Source organism: Taudactylus pleione, unplaced genomic scaffold (assembly GCF_031769625.1).
Source record: "Taudactylus pleione unplaced genomic scaffold, aTauple2 ptg002175l, whole genome shotgun sequence".
NCBI classification, from domain to species: domain Eukaryota; kingdom Metazoa; phylum Chordata; class Amphibia; order Anura; family Myobatrachidae; genus Taudactylus; species Taudactylus pleione.
Genome location: NW_028286569.1, coordinates 321,706 through 347,167, shown reverse-complemented (window position 1 = coordinate 347,167; position 25,462 = coordinate 321,706). Strand labels below are relative to the sequence as shown.

Sequence of the window (25,462 nt, the reverse complement as noted above, 5' to 3'; positions counted from 1 at the left end):
TTTAGAATATACTAATGTGTCGTTATACTTCTAGCCTCAGTACGCCATGCGGCACAAGATGCTCGGCTTTTTTAGCCATAAATGCGTCTTAGTGAGGGCTAGGACACAGTAGGAGACTATCTGTGTGTGACTGAGTCTGTATACAAAGCACAGAGGAACTTGGCGCGAAAATAAAACCCTGCGGTCGCTGCGTCGTGTCGTTTTATCACACACAGATACACAAGTGTCGCATATCAGATTAATCGGCACAGTCTCCTAGTGCGTCCTTATCACATCACATTGCGACTGAGATACATTTTCAGCCAAAAGGATACAAAAAAAACGCCTGATGCTACCAGTGTCGCATGGAACTTGGCACGCAGAGAAGGGGCTGTTTGGCGCAACTGCAGCAGTGATGTATGAGGCACCTCTGTATGACGATTCTTTGCCTTTTATCATCATTATAACGTGTAGTAAAACTCTTTGATTTTGCAGATTTTGGAGCTGATGTTGAATTGTAATAAAGTTTACGATAAAAGCAAACAGCGAATTCGGCTGAGAGAGGTGGGGTATTCCGGCCTGGGATTGTTAGTGAATGATGCACCGGTCACCACGCCACTGATTAAAGGGCTTCTCAGTCAAGTCCTACGGGCAGGTAAGTTTTCATTTTATGCAAATCGAATATCTATTAGTCTCCTGTACCTGTGACTGGCACATTTATAATGTTTTTTTATTTATTATTTTATTTTAGTACCATTACTTAAACCTTACATTACATTTACGTTGGAGGCCTGAAGCGTAATAATAATGTGTCCATTTTCGCCATGCTGGGGTTAGAGTTCTGTGAATGTCTTTGTGCGGGTGGTTGTCTACCTGTGACGGTGATGGAGCATTGCACGCCATTGTGTGTCACTACAAACCGAAACAGCTGCCCCCCAGTGATGGCGAATGTGGCTCTCACAGCTGGCTACAGATTTGTATCTAGAGCCATCTTTGTACTCCTACACTGAGTAAGCAGGCTGCTGTGCCAGTTGTAGGTTGGCTGCTGTGTCAGTTGTAGGTTGGCTGTGCCAGTTGTAGGTTGGCTGTGCCAGTTGTAGGCTGGCGGTGCCAGTTGTAGGTTGGCTGCTGTGTCAGTTGTAGGTTGGCTGTGTCAGTTGTAGGTTGGCTGTGTCAGTTGTAGGTTGGTTGTGTCAGTTGTAGGTTGGCTGTGCCAGTTGTAGGTTGGCTGTGCCAGTTGTAGGTTGGCTGCTGTGTCAATTGTAGGTTGGTTGTGTCAGTTGTAGGTTGGCTGTGTCAGTTGTAGGTTGGCTGTGTCAGTTGTAGGTTGGCTGTGCCAGTTGTAGGTTGGCTTTTTTTGGGACAAATACAATTAGAATTTTACTTCTTTGTTTCTTATCTTTTCACCAAAGTCCTACCTTTGCTCTCAGTTCTCTATATGCTCTGTCATATGACAAGAAATACACTTTTTCAACGGATTCAGCTCTGGGCTTTATTGTGAAGATCGTGGTAATCCTCCGCTGGTTGGCGAGCCATTTATAAGTCACGTCGTTGTTAATCTAGTGCGTTATCAGATCCTGCGCGGTTATCTGTCCTGCAGTTCCTGCTGAGTGGAGTTCAGGGTAAATAGAGCCGTTGTATTTTCTCTGCCATCCTGTCTGGGGGACACTGTATAACCACAGAGGGCAGAGGGCGCTGTTCCAGGAGCCGGCACCAGTGCAGACTAAGCCCCTCAGCTTTGTTTTCTGTGCCCAAGGAGTGGGCACCATTATTTATTACTGGATATGAGTAGTGCATCTTTTCGGTGCTCCGTGTTACATCTGTTTCTCTTAATCCATCTGGGGGACTCCGCTCTCCCTCTCTCTGTTACTCCCTGTTCTCTCTATTGTTTCAGTGCTGTCTCGGGTGTTATTTCTATCTCCTCTGGGCTTTAAGTTGCAACTTTGGTGCTTAGCCGTATGGGATGTAGAGGGGGGTACAGTGCCCGCTACACCCCAGGGTTATTCAGTGTCTCCCAGATGGATTAAGAGAACCCGAGTCAACATTTTGGGGCAGGGCGGGTGACTTTCCACCTGCTGCTGACATGGTTCTGTCGCCTGTTTGGCCAGTGTTGCATCAGTGAGTCTGTCACTCTGTTACTGCGTTGCTCTGTTACTGCGTTGCTCTGTTACTGCGTTGCTCTGTTACTGCGTTGCTCTGTTACTGCGTTGCTCTGTTACTGCGTTGCTCTGTTACTGCGTTGCTCTGTTACTGCGTTGCTCTGTTACTGCGTTGCTCTGTTACTGCGTTGCTCTGTTACTGCGTTGCTCTGTTACTGCGTTGCTCTGTTACTGCGTTGCGCTGTTACTGCGTTGCTCTGTTACTGCGTTGCGCTGTTACTGCGTTGCGCTGTTACTGCGTTGCGCTGTTACTGCGTTGCGCTGTTACTGCGTTGCGCTGTTACTGCGTTGCGCTGTTACTGCGTTGCGCTGTTACTGCGTTGCTCTGTTGCTGTTACTGCGTTGCTCTGTTGCTGTTACTGCGTTGCTCTGTTGCTGTTACTGCGTTGCTCTGTTGCTGTTACTGCATTGCTCTGTTGCTGCGTTGCTCTGTTGCTGTTACTGCGTTGCTCTGTTACTGCTCAGATTACTCAGATATAAATGTGAGACTTAGGATGTAGAGTTTGGCTGGTCCCCTTTGACTCTTGGATTTCTTTGAGCTTGGAGTGAGCCCAGCGTGGTTGTGAATGTGGTAATAACAACGCCTTCGTGGTTTTATACATTTATAGGACTGAGAGAGAAATATCTTCTATACAGCGATGACCCCAATCTGAGCGATGTCGGCGCCCTATTAGTGATTTAAAGGGAAAAGTGGATTTTCGGGGAGATTGTTTCAGAGCTGCCGCTGCTTAGTGTGATGAGCCCCCAGTGCTGTCAGTTTCCTTGTGCAGGATTCACCTCTCTGCCTTTTATGTAACCCAAACAGATACAGCTATCAACTACAAAGACCTGCTAGCGGTGGTACATATGTCTCATAAATCAGACCTCACGGTGCGAGTCGCCATCTGCAGGAAGGTAAGTGTCTCCCCCCCACCACCTTTCATAGAATGCAAAAGGGCTCATTCCTATCCATTGCAAGTGCTGGTCATTTTGTGTTATTTAAGGCAACTTTTCACCAGATTGAGTATTGGTTCTACATGAGGGAAGAATATTCTGACCTACAGTATTTGCAGCCAACTGTCCTTGCTGGGGGTTGTAGTGTAACGGCATCTGTACAGCAGCAAGTTATGAAGGTTTACTGTACAGGTACGCGGCTGCGTAATTACCCAGTACAGACTGTGGCATCAGGAACAGACTTTCCATCCAGAGAGAGACAGATGGACGGAGACAGATAGGGATGGACAGATAGGGACGCACCCAGAGAGATGGACAGATAGGGTCGCACCCAGAGAGATGGACAGATAGGGACGCACCCAAAGAGATGGACAGATAGGGACGCACCCAAAGAGATGGACAGATAGGGACGCACCCAGAGAGATGGACAGATAGGGACGCACCCAAAGAGATGGACAGATGGGGACGCACCCAAAGAGATGGACAGATAGGGACGCACCCAGAGAGATGGACAGATAGGGTCGCACCCAGAGAGATGGACAGATAGGGACGCACCCAGAGAGATGGACAGATAGGGACGCACAGACAGAGAGATGCACAGATAGGGACGCACAGACAGAGAGATGGACAGATAGGGTCGCACCCAGAGAGATGGACAGATAGGGATGCACCCAGAGAGATGGACAGATAGGGACGCACAGACAGAGAGATGGACAGATGGGGACGCACCCAGAGAGATGGACAGATGGGGACGCACAGACAGAGAGATGGACAGATGGGGACGCACCCAGAGAGATGGACAGATGGGGACGCACCCAGAGAGATGGACAGATAGGGGACGCACCCAGAGAGATGGACAGATAGGGACGCACCCAGAGAGATGGACAGATAGGGACGCACCCAGAGAGATGGACAGATGGGGACGCACAGACAGAGAGATGGACAGATAGGGACGCACCCAGAGAGATGGACAGATAGGGACGCACCCAGAGAGATGGACAGATAGGGACGCACCCAGAGAGATGGACAGATGGGGACGCACCCAGAGAGATGGACAGATGGGGACGCACCCAGAGAGATGGACAGATGGGGACGCACCCAGAGAGATGGACAGATGGGGACGCACAGACAGAGAGATGGACAGATGGGGACGCACAGACAGAGAGATGGACAGATAGGGACGCACCCAGAGAGATGGACAGATGGGGACGCACAGACAGAGAGATGGACAGATGGGGACGCACCCAGAGAGATGGACAGATAGGGGACGCACCCAAAGAGATGGACAGATGGGGACGCACCCAGAGAGATGGACAGATAGGGACGCACCCAGAGAGATGGACAGATAGGGACGCACCCAGAGAGATGGACAGATAGGGACGCACCCAGAGAGATGGACAGATAGGGACGCACCCAGAGAGATGGACAGATAGGGACGCACCCAGAGAGATGGACAGATGGGGACGCACCCAGAGAGATGGACAGATGGGGACGCACCCAGAGAGATGGACAGATGGGGACGCACCCAGAGAGATGGACAGATGGGGACGCACCCAGAGAGATGGACAGATGGGGACGCACCCAGAGAGATGGACAGATAGGGACGCACCCAGAGAGATGGACAGATAGGGACGCACCCAGAGAGATGGACAGATGGGGGAGCACCCAGAGAGATGGACAGATGGGGACGCACTCAGAGAGATGGACAGATGGGGACGCACAGACAGAGAGATGGACAGATAGGGACGCACCCAGAGAGATGGACAGATAGGGACGCACCCAGAGAGATGGACAGATGGGGACGCACCCAGAGAGATGGACAGATAGGGAAGCACCCAGAGAGATGGACAGATGGGGACACACCCAGAGAGATGGACAGATGGGGACGCACCCAGAGAGAAGGACAGATAGGGACGCACCCAGAGAGATGGACAGATAGGGACGCACCCAGAGAGATGGACAGATGGGGACGCACCCAGAGAGATGGACAGATGGGGACGCACCCAGAGAGATGGACAGATGGGGGACGCACAGACAGAGAGATGGACAGATGGGGGACGCACAGACAGAGAGATGGACAGATGGGGGACGCACAGACAGAGAGATGGACAGATGAGGACGCACCCAGAGAGATGGACAGATGGGGGACGCACCCAGAGAGATGGACAGATAGGGACGCACCCAGAGAGATGGACAGATGGGGGACGCACCCAGAGAGATGGACAGATGGGGGACGCACAGACAGAGAGATGGACAGATGGGGACGCACCCAGAGAGATGGACAGATGGGGGACGCACCCAGAGAGATGGACAGATAGGGACGCACAGACAGAGAGATGGACAGATGGGGACGCACCCAGAGAGATGGACAGATGGGGGACGCACAGACAGAGAGATGGACAGATGGGGGACGCACCCAGAGAGATGGACAGATAGGGACGCACCCAGAGAGATGGACAGATGGGGACACACCCAGAGAGATGGACAGATGGGGACGCACCCAGAGAGATGGACAGATAGGGACGCACAGACAGAGAGATGGACAGATAGGGACGCACCCAGAGAGATGGACAGATGGGGGACGCACAGACAGAGAGATGGACAGATAGGGACGCACCCAGGGAGATGGACAGATGAGGGACGCACAGACAGAGAGATGAACAGATGGGGGCGCACCCAGAGAGATGGACAGATAGGGGCGCACAGACAGAGAGATGGACAGATGGGGACGCACAGACAGAGAGATGGACAGATAGGGACGCACAGACAGAGAGATGGACAGATAGGGACGCACCCAGAGAGATGGACAGATAGGGACGCACAGACAGAGAGATGGACAGATAGGGACGCACCCAGAGAGATGGACAGATGGGGACGCACAGACAGAGAGATGGACAGATGGGGACGCACCCAGAGAGATGGACAGATAGGGACGCACCCAGAGAAATGGACAGATAGGGACGCACCCAGAGAGATGGACAGATGGGGACGCACAGACAGAGAGATGGACAGATGGGGACGCACCCAGAGAGATGGACAGATAGGGACGCACCCAGAGAAATGGACAGATAGGGACGCACCCAGAGAGATGGACAGATAGGGACGCACCCAGAGAGATGGACAGATAGGGACGCACCCAGAGAGATGGACAGATAGGGACGCACCCAGAGAGATGGACAGATAGGGACGCACCCAGAGAGATGGACAGATAGGGGACGTACAGACAGAGAGATGGACAGATAGGGACGCACCCAGAGAGATGGACAGATGGAGACGCACCCAGAGAGATGGACAGATGGGGACGCACCCAGAGAGATGGACAGATTGGGACGCACCCAGAGAGATGGACAGATGGGGACGCACCCAGAGAGATGGACAGATGGGGACGCACCCAGAGAGATGGACAGATGGGGACTCACCCAGAGAGATGGACAGATAGGGACACACGGACAGAGAGATGGACAGATGGGGACACACCCAGAGAGATGGACAGATAGGGACATACAGACAGAGATGGACAGATAGGGACGCACAGACAGAGAGATGGACAGATGGGGACGCACCCAGAGAGATGGACAGATGGGGACGCACCCAGAGAGATGGACAGATATGGACGCACCCAGAGAGATGGACAGATGGGGACACACCCAGATAGATGGACAGATAGGGACGTACAGACAGAGAGATGGACAGATGGGGACGCACCCAGAGAGATGGACAGATAGGGACGCACCCAGAGAAATGGACAGATAGGGACGCACCCAGAGAGATGGACAGATGGGGACGCACAGACAGAGAGATGGACAGATGGGGACGCACCCAGAGAGATGGACAGATAGGGACGCACCCAGAGAAATGGACAGATAGGGACGCACCCAGAGAGATGGACAGATAGGGACGCACCCAGAGAGATGGACAGATAGGGACGCACCCAGAGAGATGGACAGATAGGGACGCACCCAGAGAGATGGACAGATAGGGACGCACCCAGAGAGATGGACAGATAGGGGACGTACAGACAGAGAGATGGACAGATAGGGACGCACCCAGAGAGATGGACAGATGGAGACGCACCCAGAGAGATGGACAGATGGGGACGCACCCAGAGAGATGGACAGATTGGGACGCACCCAGAGAGATGGACAGATGGGGACGCACCCAGAGAGATGGACAGATGGGGACGCACCCAGAGAGATGGACAGATGGGGACTCACCCAGAGAGATGGACAGATAGGGACACACGGACAGAGAGATGGACAGATGGGGACACACCCAGAGAGATGGACAGATAGGGACATACAGACAGAGATGGACAGATAGGGACGCACAGACAGAGAGATGGACAGATGGGGACGCACCCAGAGAGATGGACAGATGGGGACGCACCCAGAGAGATGGACAGATATGGACGCACCCAGAGAGATGGACAGATGGGGACACACCCAGATAGATGGACAGATAGGGACGTACAGACAGAGAGATGGACAGATGGGGACGCACCCAGAGAGATGGACAGATGGGGGACGCACCCAGAGAGATGGACAGATAGGGACACACCCAGAGAGATGGACAGATAGGGGACGCACAGACAGAGAGATGGACAGATGGGGGACGCACAGACAGAGAGATGGACAGATAGGGGCGCACCCAGAGAGATGGACAGATAGGGGCGCACCCAGAGAGATGGACAGATAGGGACACACCCAGAGAGATGGACAGATAGGGACGCACCCAGAGAGATGGACAGGTGGGGACGCACAGACAGAGAGATGGACAGATGGGGACGCACAGACAGAGAGATGGACAGATAGGGACGCACAGACAGAGAGATGGACAGATGGGGACGCACCCAGAGAGATGGACAGATAGGGACATACAGACAGAGATGGACAGATAGGGACGCACAGACAGAGAGATGGACAGATGGGGACGCACCCAGAGAGATGGACAGATGGGGACGCACCCAGAGAGATGGACAGATATGGACGCACCCAGAGAGATGGACAGATGGGGACACACCCAGATAGATGGACAGATAGGGACGTACAGACAGAGAGATGGACAGATGGGGACGCACCCAGAGAGATGGACAGATGGGGGACGCACCCAGAGAGATGGACAGATAAGGACGCACAGACAGAGAGATGGACAGATGGGGGACGCACAGACAGAGAGATGGACAGATGGGGGACGCACAGACAGAGAGATGGACAGATAGGGACGCACAGACCGAGAGATGCACAGATAGGGACGCACAGACCGAGAGATGGACAGATAGGGACGCACCCAGAGAGATGGACAGATAGGGACACACCCAGAGAGATGGACAGATAGGGGACGCACAGACAGAGAGATGGACAGATAGGGACAAACAGACAGAGAGATGGACAGATAGGGACGCACCCAGAGAGATGGACAGGTGGGGACGCACAGACAGAGAGATGGACAGATGGGGACGCACAGACAGAGAGATGGACAGATAGGGACGCACAGACAGAGAGATGGACAGATGGGGACGCACAGACAGAGAGATGGACAGATAGGGACGCACCCAGAGAGATGGACAGATGTGGACGCACCCAGAGAGATGGACAGATGTGGACGCACCCAGAGAGATGGACAGATGTGGACGCACCCAGAGAGATGGACAGATGGGGACGCACCCAGAGAGATGGACAGATGGGGACGCACAGACAGAGAGATGGACAGATGGGGACGCACCCAGAGAGATGGACAGATGGGGGACGCACCCAGAGAGATGGACAGATAGGGACGCACCCAGAGAGATGGACAGATGGGGACACACCCAGAGAGATGGACAGATGGGGACGCACCCATAGAGATGGACAGATAGGGACGCACCCAGAGAGATGGACAGATAGGGACGCACCCAGAGAGATGGACAGATGGGGGACGCACAGACAGAGAGATGGACAGATAGGGACGCACCCAGAGAGATGGACAGATAGGGACGCACCCAGAGAGATGGACAGATAGGGACGCACCCAGAGAGATGGACAGATAGGGACGCACAGACAGAGAGATGGACAGATGCGGACGCACCCAGAGAGATGGACAGATGGGGGACGCACAGACAGAGAGATGGACAGATGGGGGACGCACAGACAGAGAGATGGACAGATGGGGACGCACCCAGAGAGATGGACAGATAGGGACGCACTCAGAGAGATGGACAGATATTGACGCACCCAGAGAGATGGACAGATAGGGACGCACCCAGAGAGATGGACAGATAGGGACACACCCAGAGAGATGGACAGATATGGACGCACCCAGAGAGATGGACAGATAGGGGACGCACCCAGAGAGATGGACAGATGGGGACGCACCCAGAGAGATGGACAGATATGGACGCACCCAGAGAGATGGACAGATGGGGACACACCCAGATAGATGGACAGATAGGGACGTACAGACAGAGATGGACAGATAGGGACGCACCCAGAGAGATGGACAGGTGGGACGCAACCAGAGAGATGGACAGGTGGGGACGCAACCAGAGAGATGGACAGGTGGGGACGCACCCAGAGAGATGGACAGATGGGGACAAACAGACAGAGAGATGGACAGATAGGGACGCACCCAGAGAGATGGACAGGTGGGGACGCACAGACAGAGAGATGGACAGGTGGGGACGCACAGACAGAGAGATGGACAGATAGGGACGCACAGACAGAGAGATGGACAGATAGGGACGCACAGACAGAGAGATGGACAGATAGGGACGCACCCAGAGAGATGGACAGATGGGGACGCACAGACAGAGAGATGGACAGATGGGGACACACCCAGAGAGATGGAGAGATAGGGACGTACAGACAGAGATGGACAGATAGGGACGTACAGACAGAGATGGACAGATAGGGACGCACCCAGAGAGATGGACAGGTGGGGACGCAACCAGAGAGATGGACAGGTGGGGACGCACCTAGAGAGATGGACAGATAGGGACGCACCCAGAGAGATGGAAAGGTGGAGACGCACAGACAGAGAGATGGACAGATGGGGACGCACAGACAGAGAGATGGACAGATAGGGGACGCACCCAGAGAGATGGACAGATGGGGGACGCACAGACAGAGAGATGGACAGATGGGGACGCACCCAGAGAGATGGACAGATAGGGACGCACCCAGAGAGATGGACAGATGGGGACGCACAGACAGAGAGATGGACAGATAGGGACGCACCCAGAGAGATGGACAGATGGGGACGCACAGACAGAGAGATGGACAGATAGGGACGCACCCAGAGAGATGGACAGATAGGGACGCACCCAGAGAGATGGACAGATGGGGACGCACCCAGAGAGATGGACAGATGGGGACGCACCCAGAGAGATGGACAGATGGGGACGCACCCAGAGAGATGGACAGATGGGGACGCACCCAGAGAGATGGACAGATGGGGACGCACCCAGAGAGATGGACAGATGGGGACGCACCCAGGGAGATGGACAGATGGGGGACGCACAGACAGAGAGATGGACAGATGGGGACGCACAGACAGAGAGATGGACAGATAGGGACGTACAGACAGAGAGATGGACAGATAGGGACGCACAGACAGAGAGATGGACAGATAGGGACGCACCCAGAGAGATGGACAGATGGGGGACGCACAGACAGAGAGATGGACAGATGGGGACGCACCCAGAGAGATGGACAGATGGGGACGCACCCAGAGAGATGGACAGATGGGGACGCACCCAGAGAGATGGACAGATGGGGACGCACCCAGAGAGATGGACAGATGGGGACGCACCCAGAGAGATGGACAGATGGGGACGCACCCAGGGAGATGGACAGATGGGGGACGCACAGACAGAGAGATGGACAGATGGGGACGCACAGACAGAGAGATGGACAGATAGGGACGTACAGACAGAGAGATGGACAGATGGGGACGCACCCAGAGAGATGGACAGATGGGGACGCACCCAGAGAGATGGACAGATATGGACGCACCCAGAGAGATGGACAGATGGGGACACACCCAGATAGATGGACAGATAGGGACGTACAGACAGAGAGATGGACAGATGGGGACGCACCCAGAGAGATGGACAGATGGGGGACGCACCCAGAGAGATGGACAGATGGGGGACGCACCCAGAGAGATGGACAGATAGGGACGCACAGACAGAGAGATGGACAGATGGGGGACGCACAGACAGAGAGATGGACAGATGGGGGACGCACAGACAGAGAGATGGACAGATAGGGGCGCACCCAGAGAGATGGACAGATAGGGGCGCACCCAGAGAGATGGACAGATAGGGACACACCCAGAGAGATGGACAGATAGGGGACGCACAGACAGAGAGATGGACAGATAGGGACGCACCCAGAGAGATGGACAGGTGGGGACGCACAGACAGAGAGATGGACAGATCGGGACGCACAGACAGAGAGATGGACAGATAGGGACGCACAGACAGAGAGATGGACAGATGGGGACGCACAGACAGAGAGATGGACAGATGTGGACGCACCCAGAGAGATGGACAGATGTGGACGCACCCAGAGAGATGGACAGATGTGGACGCACCCAGAGAGATGGACAGATGTGGACGCACCCAGAGAGATGGACAGATGTGGACGCACCCAGAGAGATGGACAGATGGGGACGCACCCAGAGAGATGGACAGATGGGGACGCACAGACAGAGAGATGGACAGATGGGGACGCACCCAGAGAGATGGACAGATGGGGGACGCACCCAGAGAGATGGACAGATAGGGACGCACCCAGAGAGATGGACAGATGGGGACACACCCAGAGAGATGGACAGATGGGGACGCACCCAGAGAGATGGACAGATAGGGACGCACCCAGAGAGATGGACAGATAGGGACGCACCCAGAGAGATGGACAGATGGGGGACGCACAGACAGAGAGATGGACAGATAGGGACGCACCCAGAGAGATGGACAGATAGGGACGCACCCAGAGAGATGGACAGATAGGGACGCACCCAGAGAGATGGACAGATAGGGACGCAACCAGAGAGATGGACAGGTGGGGACGCACCCAGAGAGATGGACAGATGGGGACAAACAGACAGAGAGATGGACAGATGGGGACGCACAGACAGAGAGATGGACAGATAGGGACGCACAGACAGAGAGATGGACAGATAGGGACGCACAGACAGAGAGATGGACAGATAGGGACGCACCCAGAGAGATGGACAGATGGGGACGCACAGACAGAGAGATGGACAGATGGGGACACACCCAGAGAGATGGACAGATAGGGACGTACAGACAGAGATGGACAGATAGGGACGTACAGACAGAGATGGACAGATAGGGACGCACCCAGAGAGATGGACAGGTGGGGACGCAACCAGAGAGATGGACAGGTGGGGACGCACCCAGAGAGATGGACAGATGGGGACGCACCCAGAGAGATGGACAGATGGGGGACGCACCCAGAGAGATGGACAGATAGGGACGCACCCAGAGAGATGGACAGATGGGGACGCACCCAGAGAGATGGACAGATAGGGACGCACCCAGAGAGATGGACAGATGGGGACGCACAGACAGAGAGATGGACAGATAGGGACGCACCCAGAGAGATGGACAGATGGGGACGCACAGACAGAGAGATGGACAGATAGGGACGCACCCAGAGAGATGGACAGATAGGGACGCACCCAGAGAGATGGACAGATAGGGACGCACCCAGAGAGATGGACAGATGGGGACGCACCCAGAGAGATGGACAGATGGGGACGCACCCAGAGAGATGGACAGATGGGGACGCACCCAGAGAGATGGACAGATGGGGACGCACCCAGAGAGATGGACAGATGGGGACGCACCCAGAGAGATGGACAGATGGGGACGCACCCAGAGAGATGGACAGATGGGGACGCACCCAGAGAGATGGACAGATGGGGACGCACCCAGAGAGATGGACAGATGGGGACGCACCCAGGGAGATGGACAGATGGGGGACGCACAGACAGAGAGATGGACAGATGGGGACGCACAGACAGAGAGATGGACAGATAGGGACGTACAGACAGAGAGATGGACAGATAGGGACGCACAGACAGAGAGATGGACAGATAGGGACGCACAGACAGAGAGATGGAGAGATGGGGGACGCACAGACAGAGAGATGGACAGATGGGGGACGCACAGACAGAGAGATGGACAGATAGGGGCGCACCCAGAGAGATGGACAGATAGGGGCGCACCCAGAGAGATGGACAGATAGGGACACACCCAGAGAGATGGACAGATAGGGGACGCACAGACAGAGAGATGGACAGATAGGGACAAACAGACAGAGAGATGGACAGATAGGGACGCACCCAGAGAGATGGACAGGTGGGGACGCACAGACAGAGAGATGGACAGATGGGGACGCACAGACAGAGAGATGGACAGATAGGGACGCACAGACAGAGAGATGGACAGATGGGGACGCACAGACAGAGAGATGGACAGATAGGGACACACGGACAGAGAGATGGACAGATGGGGACACACCCAGAGAGATGGACAGATAGGGACATACAGACAGAGATGGACAGATAGGGACGCACAGACAGAGAGATGGACAGATGGGGACGCACCCAGAGAGATGGACAGATGGGGACGCACCCAGAGAGATGGACAGATATGGACGCACCCAGAGAGATGGACAGATGGGGACACACCCAGATAGATGGACAGATAGGGACGTACAGACAGAGAGATGGACAGATGGGGACGCACCCAGAGAGATGGACAGATGGGGGACGCACCCAGAGAGATGGACAGATAGGGACGCACAGACAGAGAGATGGACAGATGGGGGACGCACAGACAGAGAGATGGACAGATGGGGGACGCTCAGACAGAGAGATGGACAGATAGGGGCGCACCCAGAGAGATGGACAGATAGGGGCGCACCCAGAGAGATGGACAGATAGGGACACACCCAGAGAGATGGACAGATAGGGGACGCACAGACAGAGAGATGGACAGATAGGGACAAACAGACAGAGAGATGGACAGATAGGGACGCACCCAGAGAGATGGACAGGTGGGGACGCACAGACAGAGAGATGGACAGATGGGGACGCACAGACAGAGAGATGGACAGATAGGGACGCACAGACAGAGAGATGGACAGATGGGGACGCACAGACAGAGAGATGGACAGATAGGGACGCACCCAGAGAGATGGACAGATGTGGACGCACCCAGAGAGATGGACAGATGGGGACGCACAGACAGAGAGATGGACAGATAGGGACGCACAGACAGAGAGATGGACAGATCTGGACGCACAGACAGAGAGATGGACAGATAGGGACGCACCCAGAGAGATGGACAGATGGGGACGCACAGACAGAGAGATGGACAGATGGGGACACACCCAGAGAGATGGACAGATAGGGACGTACAGACAGAGATGGACAGATAGGGACGTACAGACAGAGATGGACAGATAGGGACGCACCCAGAGAGATGGACAGGTGGGGACGCACAGACAGAGAGATGGACAGATGGGGACGCACAGACAGAGAGATGGACAGATAGGGACGCACAGACAGAGAGATGGACAGATGGGGACGCACAGACAGAGAGATGGACAGATAGGGACGCACCCAGAGAGATGGACAGATGTGGACGCACCCAGAGAGATGGACAGATGGGGACGCACAGACAGAGAGATGGACAGATAGGGACGCACAGACAGAGAGATGGACAGATCTGGACGCACAGACAGAGAGATGGACAGATAGGGACGCACCCAGAGAGATGGACAGATGGGGACGCACAGACAGAGAGATGGACAGATGGGGACACACCCAGAGAGATGGACAGATAGGGACGTACAGACAGAGATGGACAGATAGGGACGTACAGACAGAGATGGACAGATAGGGACGCACCCAGAGAGATGGACAGGTGGGGACGCAACCAGAGAGATGGACAGGTGGGGACGCACCTAGAGAGATGGACAGATAGGGACGCACCCAGAGAGATGGAAAGGTGGAGACGCACAGACAGAGAGATGGACAGATGGGGACGCACAGACAGAGAGATGGACAGATAGGGGACGCACCCAGAGAGATGGACAGATGGGGGACGCACAGACAGAGAGATGGACAGATGGGGACGCACCCAGAGAGATGGACAGATAGGGACGCACCCAGAGAGATGGACAGATGGGGACGCACAGACAGAGAGATGGACAGATAGGGACGCACCCAGAGAGATGGACAGATGGGGACGCACAGACAGAGAGATGGACAGATAGGGACGCACCCAGAGAGATGGACAGATAGGGACGCACCCAGAGAGATGGACAGATGGGGACGCACCCAGAGAGATGGACAGATGGGGACGCACCCAGAGAGATGGACAGATGGGGACGCACCCAGAGAGATGGACAGATGGGGACGCACCCAGAGAGATGGACAGATGGGGACGCACCCAGAGAGATGGACAGATGGGGACGCACCCAGAGAGATGGACAGATGGGGACGCACCCAGAGAGATGGACAGATGGGGACGCACCCAGAGAGATGGACAGATGGGGACGCACCCAGGGAGATGGACAGATGGGGGACGCACAGACAGAGAGATGGACAGATGGGGACGCACAGACAGAGAGATGGACAGATAGGGACGCACAGACAGAGAGATGGACAGATAGGGACGCACAGACAGAGAGATGGACAGATAGGGACGCACAGACAGAGAGATGGACAGATAGGGACGCACAGACAGAGAGATGGACAGATGGGGGACGCACAGACTGAGAGATGGACAGATGGGGGACGCACAGACAGAGAGATGGACAGATAGGGGCACACCCAGAGAGATGGACAGATAGGGGCGCACCCAGAGAGATGGACAGATAGGGACACACCCAGAGAGATGGACAGATAGGGGACGCACAGACAGAGAGATGGACAGATAGGGACAAACAGACAGAGAGATGGACAGATAGGGACGCACCCAGAGAGATGGACAGGTGGGGACGCACAGACAGAGAGATGGACAGATGGGGACGCACAGACAGAGAGATGGACAGATAGGGACGCACAGACAGAGAGATGGACAGATGGGGACGCACAGACAGAGAGATGGACAGATGGGGACGCACAGACAGAGAGATGGACAGATAGGGACGCACGGACAGAGAGATGGACAGATGGGGACACACCCAGAGAGATGGACAGATAGGGACATACAGACAGAGATGGACAGATAGGGACGCACAGACAGAGAGATGGACAGATGGGGACGCACCCAGAGAGATGGACAGATGGGGACGCACCCAGAGAGATGGACAGATATGAACGCACCCAGAGAGATGGACAGATGGGGACACACCCAGATAGATGGACAGATAGGGACGTACAGACAGAGAGATGGACAGATGGGGACGCACCCAGAGAGATGGACAGATGGGGGACGCACCCAGAGAGATGGACAGATAGGGACGCACAGACAGAGAGATGGACAGATGGGGGACGCACAGACAGAGAGATGGACAGATGGGGGACGCACAGACAGAGAGATGGACAGATAGGGGCGCACCCAGAGAGATGGACAGATAGGGGCGCACCCAGAGAGATGGACAGATAGGGGCGCACCCAGAGAGATGGACAGATAGGGACACACCCAGAGAGATGGACAGATAGGGGACGCACAGACAGAGAGATGGACAGATGGGGACAAACAGACAGAGAGATGGACAGATAGGGACGCACCCAGAGAGATGGACAGGTGGGGACGCACAGACAGAGAGATGGACAGATGGGGACGCACAGACAGAGAGATGGACAGATAGGGACGCACAGACAGAGAGATGGACAGATGGGGACGCACAGACAGAGAGATGGACAGATGGGGACACACCCAGAGAGATGGACAGATGGGGACACACAGACAGAGATGGACAGATAGGGACGCACAGACAGAGAGATGGACAGATGGGGACGCACCCAGAGAGATGGACAGATGGGGACGCACCCAGAGAGATGGACAGATATGAACACACCCAGAGAGATGGACAGATGGGGACACACCCAGATAGATGGACAGATAGGGACGTACAGACAGAGAGATGGACAGATGGGGACGCACCCAGAGAGATGGACAGATGGGGGACGCACCCAGAGAGATGGACAGATAGGGACGCACAGACAGAGAGATGGACAGATGGGGGACGCACAGACAGAGAGATGGACAGATGGGGGACGCACAGACAGAGAGATGGACAGATGGGGGACGCACAGACAGAGAGATGGACAGATAGGGGCGCACCCAGAGAGATGGACAGATAGGGGCGCACCCAGAGAGATGGACAGATAGGGGCGCACCCAGAGAGATGGACAGATAGGGACACACCCAGAGAGATGGACAGATAGGGGACGCACAGACAGAGAGATGGACAGATGGGGACAAACAGACAGAGAGATGGACAGATAGGGACGCACCCAGAGAGATGGACAGGTGGGGACGCACAGACAGAGAGATGGACAGATGGGGACGCACAGACAGAGAGATGGACAGATGTGGACGCACCCAGAGAGATGGACAGATGTGGACGCACCCAGAGAGATGGACAGATGTGGACGCACCCAGAGAGATGGACAGATGTGGACGCACCCAGAGAGATGGACAGATGTGGACGCACCCAGAGAGATGGACAGATGGGGACGCACCCAGAGAGATGGACAGATGGGGACGCACAGACAGAGAGATGGACAGATGGGGACGCACCCAGAGAGATGGACAGATGGGGGACGCACCCAGAGAGATGGACAGATAGGGACGCACCCAGAGAGATGGACAGATGGGGACACACCCAGAGAGATGGACAGATGGGGACGCACCCAGAGAGATGGACAGATAGGGACGCACCCAGAGAGATGGACAGATAGGGACGCACCCAGAGAGATGGACAGATGGGGGACGCACAGACAGAGAGATGGACAGATAGGGACGCACCCAGAGAGATGGACAGATAGGGACGCACCCAGAGAGATGGACAGATAGGGACGCACCCAGAGAGATGGACAGATAGGGACGCAACCAGAGAGATGGACAGGTGGGGACGCACCCAGAGAGATGGACAGATGGGGACAAACAGACAGAGAGATGGACAGATGGGGACGCACAGACAGAGAGATGGACAGATAGGGACGCACAGACAGAGAGATGGACAGATAGGGACGCACAGACAGAGAGATGGACAGATAGGGACGCACCCAGAGAGATGGACAGATGGGGACGCACAGACAGAGAGATGGACAGATGGGGACACACCCAGAGAGATGGACAGATAGGGACGTACAGACAGAGATGGACAGATAGGGACGTACAGACAGAGATGGACAGATAGGGACGCACCCAGAGAGATGGACAGGTGGGGACGCAACCAGAGAGATGGACAGGTGGGGACGCACCCAGAGAGATGGACAGATGGGGACGCACCCAGAGAGATGGACAGATGGGGGACGCACCCAGAGAGATGGACAGATAGGGACGCACCCAGAGAGATGGACAGATGGGGACGCACCCAGAGAGATGGACAGATAGGGACGCACCCAGAGAGATGGACAGATGGGGACGCACAGACAGAGAGATGGACAGATAGGGACGCACCCAGAGAGATGGACAGATGGGGACGCACAGACAGAGAGATGGACAGATAGGGACGCACCCAGAGAGATGGACAGATAGGGACGCACCCAGAGAGATGGACAGATAGGGACGCACCCAGAGAGATGGACAGATGGGGACGCACCCAGAGAGATGGACAGATGGGGACGCACCCAGAGAGATGGACAGATGGGGACGCACCCAGAGAGATGGACAGATGGGGACGCACCCAGAGAGATGGACAGATGGGGACGCACCCAGAGAGATGGACAGATGGGGACGCACCCAGAGAGATGGACAGATGGGGACGCACCCAGAGAGATGGACAGATGGGGACGCACCCAGGGAGATGGACAGATGGGGGACGCACAGACAGAGAGATGGACAGATGGGGACGCACAGACAGAGAGATGGACAGATAGGGACGTACAGACAGAGAGATGGACAGATAGGGACGCACAGACAGAGAGATGGACAGATAGGGACGCACAGACAGAGAGATGGAGAGATGGGGGACGCACAGACAGAGAGATGGACAGATGGGGGACGCACAGACAGAGAGATGGACAGATAGGGGCGCACCCAGAGAGATGGACAGATAGGGGCGCACCCAGAGAGATGGACAGATAGGGACACACCCAGAGAGATGGACAGATAGGGGACGCACAGACAGAGAGATGGACAGATAGGGACAAACAGACAGAGAGATGGACAGATAGGGACGCACCCAGAGAGATGGACAGGTGGGGACGCACAGACAGAGAGATGGACAGATGGGGACGCACAGACAGAGAGATGGACAGATAGGGACGCACAGACAGAGAGATGGACAGATGGGGACGCAAAGACAGAGAGATGGACAGATAGGGACACACGGACAGAGAGATGGACAGATGGGGACACACCCAGAGAGATGGACAGATAGGGACATACAGACAGAGATGGACAGATAGGGACGCACAGACAGAGAGATGGACAGATGGGGACGCACCCAGAGAGATGGACAGATGGGGACGCACCCAGAGAGATGGACAGATATGGACGCACCCAGAGAGATGGACAGATGGGGACACACCCAGATAGATGGACAGATAGGGACGTACAGACAGAGAGATGGACAGATGGGGACGCACCCAGAGAGATGGACAGATGGGGGACGCACCCAGAGAGATGGACAGATAGGGACGCACAGACAGAGAGATGGACAGATGGGGGACGCACAGACAGAGAGATGGACAGATGGGGGACGCTCAGACAGAGAGATGGACAGATAGGGGCGCACCCAGAGAGATGGACAGATAGGGGCGCACCCAGAGAGATGGACAGATAGGGACACACCCAGAGAGATGGACAGATAGGGGACGCACAGACAGAGAGATGGACAGATAGGGACAAACAGACAGAGAGATGGACAGATAGGGACGCACCCAGAGAGATGGACAGGTGGGGACGCACAGACAGAGAGATGGACAGATGGGGACGCACAGACAGAGAGATGGACAGATAGGGACGCACAGACAGAGAGATGGACAGATGGGGACGCACAGACAGAGAGATGGACAGATAGGGACGCACCCAGAGAGATGGACAGATGTGGACGCACCCAGAGAGATGGACAGATGTGGACGCACCCAGAGAGATGGACAGATGTGGACGCACCCAGAGAGATGGACAGATGTGGACGCACCCAGAGAGATGGACAGATGGGGACGCACCCAGAGAGATGGACAGATGGGGACGCACAGACAGAGAGATGGACAGATAGGGACGCACCCAGAGAGATGGACAGATGGGGACGCACAGACAGAGAGATGGACAGATAGGGACGCACCCAGAGAGATGGACAGATGGGGACGCACAGACAGAGAGATGGACAGATAGGGACGCACCCAGAGAGATGGACAGATAGGGACGCACCCAGAGAGATGGACAGATGGGGGACGCACAGACAGAGAGATGGACAGATAGGGACGCACCCAGAGAGATGGACAGATAGGGACGCACCCAGAGAGATGGACAGATAGGGACGCACAGACAGAGAGATGGACAGATGCGGACGCACCCAGAGAGATGGACAGATGGGGGACGCACAGACAGAGAGATGGACAGATGGGGGACGCACAGACAGAGAGATGGACAGATGGGGGACGCACAGACAGAGAGATGGACAGATGGGGACGCACCCAGAGAGATGGACAGATGGGGGACGCACAGACAGAGAGATGGACAGATGGGGGACGCACAGACAGAGAGATGGACAGATGGGGACGCACCCAGAGAGATGGACAGATAGGGACGCACCCAGAGAGATGGACAGATATTGACGCACCCAGAGAGATGGACAGATAGGGACGCACCCAGAGAGATGGACAGATAGGGACACACCCAGAGAGATGGACAGATATGGACGCACCCAGAGAGATGGACAGATAGGGGACGCACCCAGAGAGATGGACAGATGGGGACGCACCCAGAGAGATGGACAGATATGGACGCACCCAGAGAGATGGACAGATGGGGACACACCCAGATAGATGGACAGATAGGGACGTACAGACAGAGATGGACAGATAGGGACGCACCCAGAGAGATGGACAGGTGGGACGCAACCAGAGAGATGGACAGATAGGGACGCACCCAGAGAGATGGACAGATAGGGACGCAACCAGAGAGATGGACAGGTGGGGACGCACCCAGAGAGATGGACAGATGGGGACAAACAGACAGAGAGATGGACAGATAGGGACGCACCCAGAGAGATGGACAGGTGGGGACGCACAGACAGAGAGATGGACAGATGGGGACGCACAGACAGAGAGATGGACAGATAGGGACGCACAGACAGAGAGATGGACAGATCTGGACGCACAGACAGAGAGATGGACAGATAGGGACGCACCCAGAGAGATGGACAGATGGGGACGCACAGACAGAGAGATGGACAGATGGGGACACACCCAGAGAGATGGACAGATAGGGACGTACAGACAGAGATGGACAGATAGGGACGTACAGACAGAGATGGACAGATAGGGACGCACCCAGAGAGATGGACAGGTGGGGACGCAACCAGAGAGATGGACAGGTGGGGACGCACCTAGAGAGATGGACAGATAGGGACGCACCCAGAGAGATGGAAAGGTGGAGACGCACAGACAGAGAGATGGACAGATGGGGACGCACAGACAGAGAGATGGACAGATAGGGGACGCACCCAGAGAGATGGACAGATGGGGGACGCACAGACAGAGAGATGGACAGATGGGGACGCACCCAGAGAGATGGACAGATAGGGACGCACCCAGAGAGATGGACAGATGGGGACGCACAGACAGAGAGATGGACAGATAGGGACGCACCCAGAGAGATGGACAGATGGGGACGCACAGACAGAGAGATGGACAGATAGGGACGCACCCAGAGAGATGGACAGATAGGGACGCACCCAGAGAGATGGACAGATGGGGACGCACCCAGAGAGATGGACAGATGGGGACGCACCCAGAGAGATGGACAGATGGGGACGCACCCAGAGAGATGGACAGATGGGGACGCACCCAGAGAGATGGACAGATGGGGACGCACCCAGAGAGATGGACAGATGGGGACGCACCCAGAGAGATGGACAGATGGGGACGCACCCAGAGAGATGGACAGATGGGGACGCACCCAGAGAGATGGACAGATGGGGACGCACCCAGAGAGATGGACAGATGGGGACGCACCCAGGGAGATGGACAGATGGGGGACGCACAGACAGAGAGATGGACAGATGGGGACGCACAGACAGAGAGATGGACAGATAGGGACGCACAGACAGAGAGATGGACAGATAGGGACGCACAGACAGAGAGATGGACAGATAGGGACGCACAGACAGAGAGATGGACAGATAGGGACGCACAGACAGAGAGATGGACAGATGGGGGACGCACAGACTGAGAGATGGACAGATGGGGGACGCACAGACAGAGAGATGGACAGATAGGGGCACACCCAGAGAGATGGACAGATAGGGGCGCACCCAGAGAGATGGACAGATAGGGACACACCCAGAGAGATGGACAGATAGGGGACGCACAGACAGAGAGATGGACAGATAGGGACAAACAGACAGAGAGATGGACAGATAGGGACGCACCCAGAGAGATGGACAGGTGGGGACGCACAGACAGAGAGATGGACAGATGGGGACGCACAGACAGAGAGATGGACAGATAGGGACGCACAGACAGAGAGATGGACAGATGGGGACGCACAGACAGAGAGATGGACAGATAGGGACGCACGGACAGAGAGATGGACAGATGGGGACACACCCAGAGAGATGGACAGATAGGGACATACAGACAGAGATGGACAGATAGGGACGCACAGACAGAGAGATGGACAGATGGGGACGCACCCAGAGAGATGGACAGATGGGGACGCACCCAGAGAGATGGACAGATATGAACGCACCCAGAGAGATGGACAGATGGGGACACACCCAGATAGATGGACAGATAGGGACGTACAGACAGAGAGATGGACAGATGGGGACGCACCCAGAGAGATGGACAGATGGGGGACGCACCCAGAGAGATGGACAGATAGGGACGCACAGACAGAGAGATGGACAGATGGGGGACGCACAGACAGAGAGATGGACAGATGGGGGACGCACAGACAGAGAGATGGACAGATAGGGGCGCACCCAGAGAGATGGACAGATAGGGGCGCACCCAGAGAGATGGACAGATAGGGGCGCACCCAGAGAGATGGACAGATAGGGACACACCCAGAGAGATGGACAGATAGGGGACGCACAGACAGAGAGATGGACAGATGGGGACAAACAGACAGAGAGATGGACAGATAGGGACGCACCCAGAGAGATGGACAGGTGGGGACGCACAGACAGAGAGATGGACAGATGGGGACGCACAGACAGAGAGATGGACAGATAGGGACGCACAGACAGAGAGATGGACAGATGGGGACGCACAGACAGAGAGATGGACAGATGGGGACACACCCAGAGAGATGGACAGATAGGGACATACAGACAGAGATGGACAGATAGGGACGCACAGACAGAGAGATGGACAGATGGGGACGCACCCAGAGAGATGGACAGATGGGGACGCACCCAGAGAGATGGACAGATATGAACACACCCAGAGAGATGGACAGATGGGGACACACCCAGATAGATGGACAGATAGGGACGTACAGACAGAGAGATGGACAGATGGGGACGCACCCAGAGAGATGGACAGATGGGGGACGCACCCAGAGAGATGGACAGATAGGGACGCACAGACAGAGAGATGGACAGATGGGGGACGCACAGACAGAGAGATGGACAGATGGGGGACGCACAGACAGAGAGATGGACAGATGGGGGACGCACAGACAGAGAGATGGACAGATGGGGGCGCACCCAGAGAGATGGACAGATAGGGGCGCACCCAGAGAGATGGACAGATAGGGGCGCACCCAGAGAGATGGACAGATAGGGACACACCCAGAGAGATGGACAGATAGGGGACGCACAGACAGAGAGATGGACAGATGGGGACAAACAGACAGAGAGATGGACAGATAGGGACGCACCCAGAGAGATGGACAGGTGGGGACGCACAGACAGAGAGATGGACAGATGGGGACGCACAGACAGAGAGATGGACAGATAGGGACGCACAGACAGAGAGATGGACAGATGGGGACGCACAGACAGAGAGATGGACAGATAGGGACGCACCCAGAGAGATGGACAGATGTGGACGCACCCAGAGAGATGGACAGATGTGGACGCACCCAGAGAGATGGACAGATGTGGACGCACCCAGAGAGATGGACAGATGTGGACGCACCCAGAGAGATGGACAGATGGGGACGCACCCAGAGAGATGGACAGATGGGGACGCACAGACAGAGAGATGGACAGATGGGGACGCACCCAGAGAGATGGACAGATGGGGGACGCACCCAGAGAGATGGACAGATAGGGACGCACCCAGAGAGATGGACAGATGGGGACACACCCAGAGAGATGGACAGATGGGGACGCACCCAGAGAGATGGACAGATAGGGACGCACCCAGAGAGATGGACAGATAGGGACGCACCCAGAGAGATGGACAGATGGGGGACGCACAGACAGAGAGATGGACAGATAGGGACGCACCCAGAGAGATGGACAGATAGGGACGCACCCAGAGAGATGGACAGATAGGGACGCACAGACAGAGAGATGGACAGATGCGGACGCACCCAGAGAGATGGACAGATGGGGGACGCACAGACAGAGAGATGGACAGATGGGGGACGCACAGACAGAGAGATGGACAGATGGGGACGCACCCAGAGAGATGGACAGATAGGGACGCACCCAGAGAGATGGACAGATATTGACGCACCCAGAGAGATGGACAGATAGGGACGCACCCAGAGAGATGGACAGATAGGGACACACCCAGAGAGATGGACAGATATGGACGCACCCAGAGAGATGGACAGATAGGGGACGCACCCAGAGAGATGGACAGATGGGGACGCACCCAGAGAGATGGACAGATGGGGACGCACCCAGAGAGATGGACAGATATGGACGCACCCAGAGAGATGGACAGATGGGGACACACCCAGATAGATGGACAGATAGGGACGTACAGACAGAGATGGACAGATAGGGACGCACCCAGAGAGATGGACAGGTGGGGACGCACAGACAGAGAGATGGACAGATAGGGACGCA

The 25,462-nt window shown here is 55.7% G+C and overlaps 1 protein-coding gene across 1 annotated transcript in view; it reads left to right on the top strand.

Annotated features, from left to right (window-relative positions):
* Window positions 1-474: 474 nt before the first annotated feature.
* The window catches only part of NBEAL1 (neurobeachin like 1), a gene marked incomplete at its 5' end in the record, with an annotated part of 169,294 nt that continues 144,306 nt past the window's right edge, over window positions 475-25,462 (top strand). Inside the window, 2 exons of the mRNA XM_088465841.1 lie at window positions 475-634; window positions 2,944-3,032. Of these exons, the coding sequence (XP_088321967.1) occupies window positions 475-634; window positions 2,944-3,032 (249 nt within the window). The remainder of the gene's footprint in view (window positions 635-2,943; window positions 3,033-25,462) is intronic.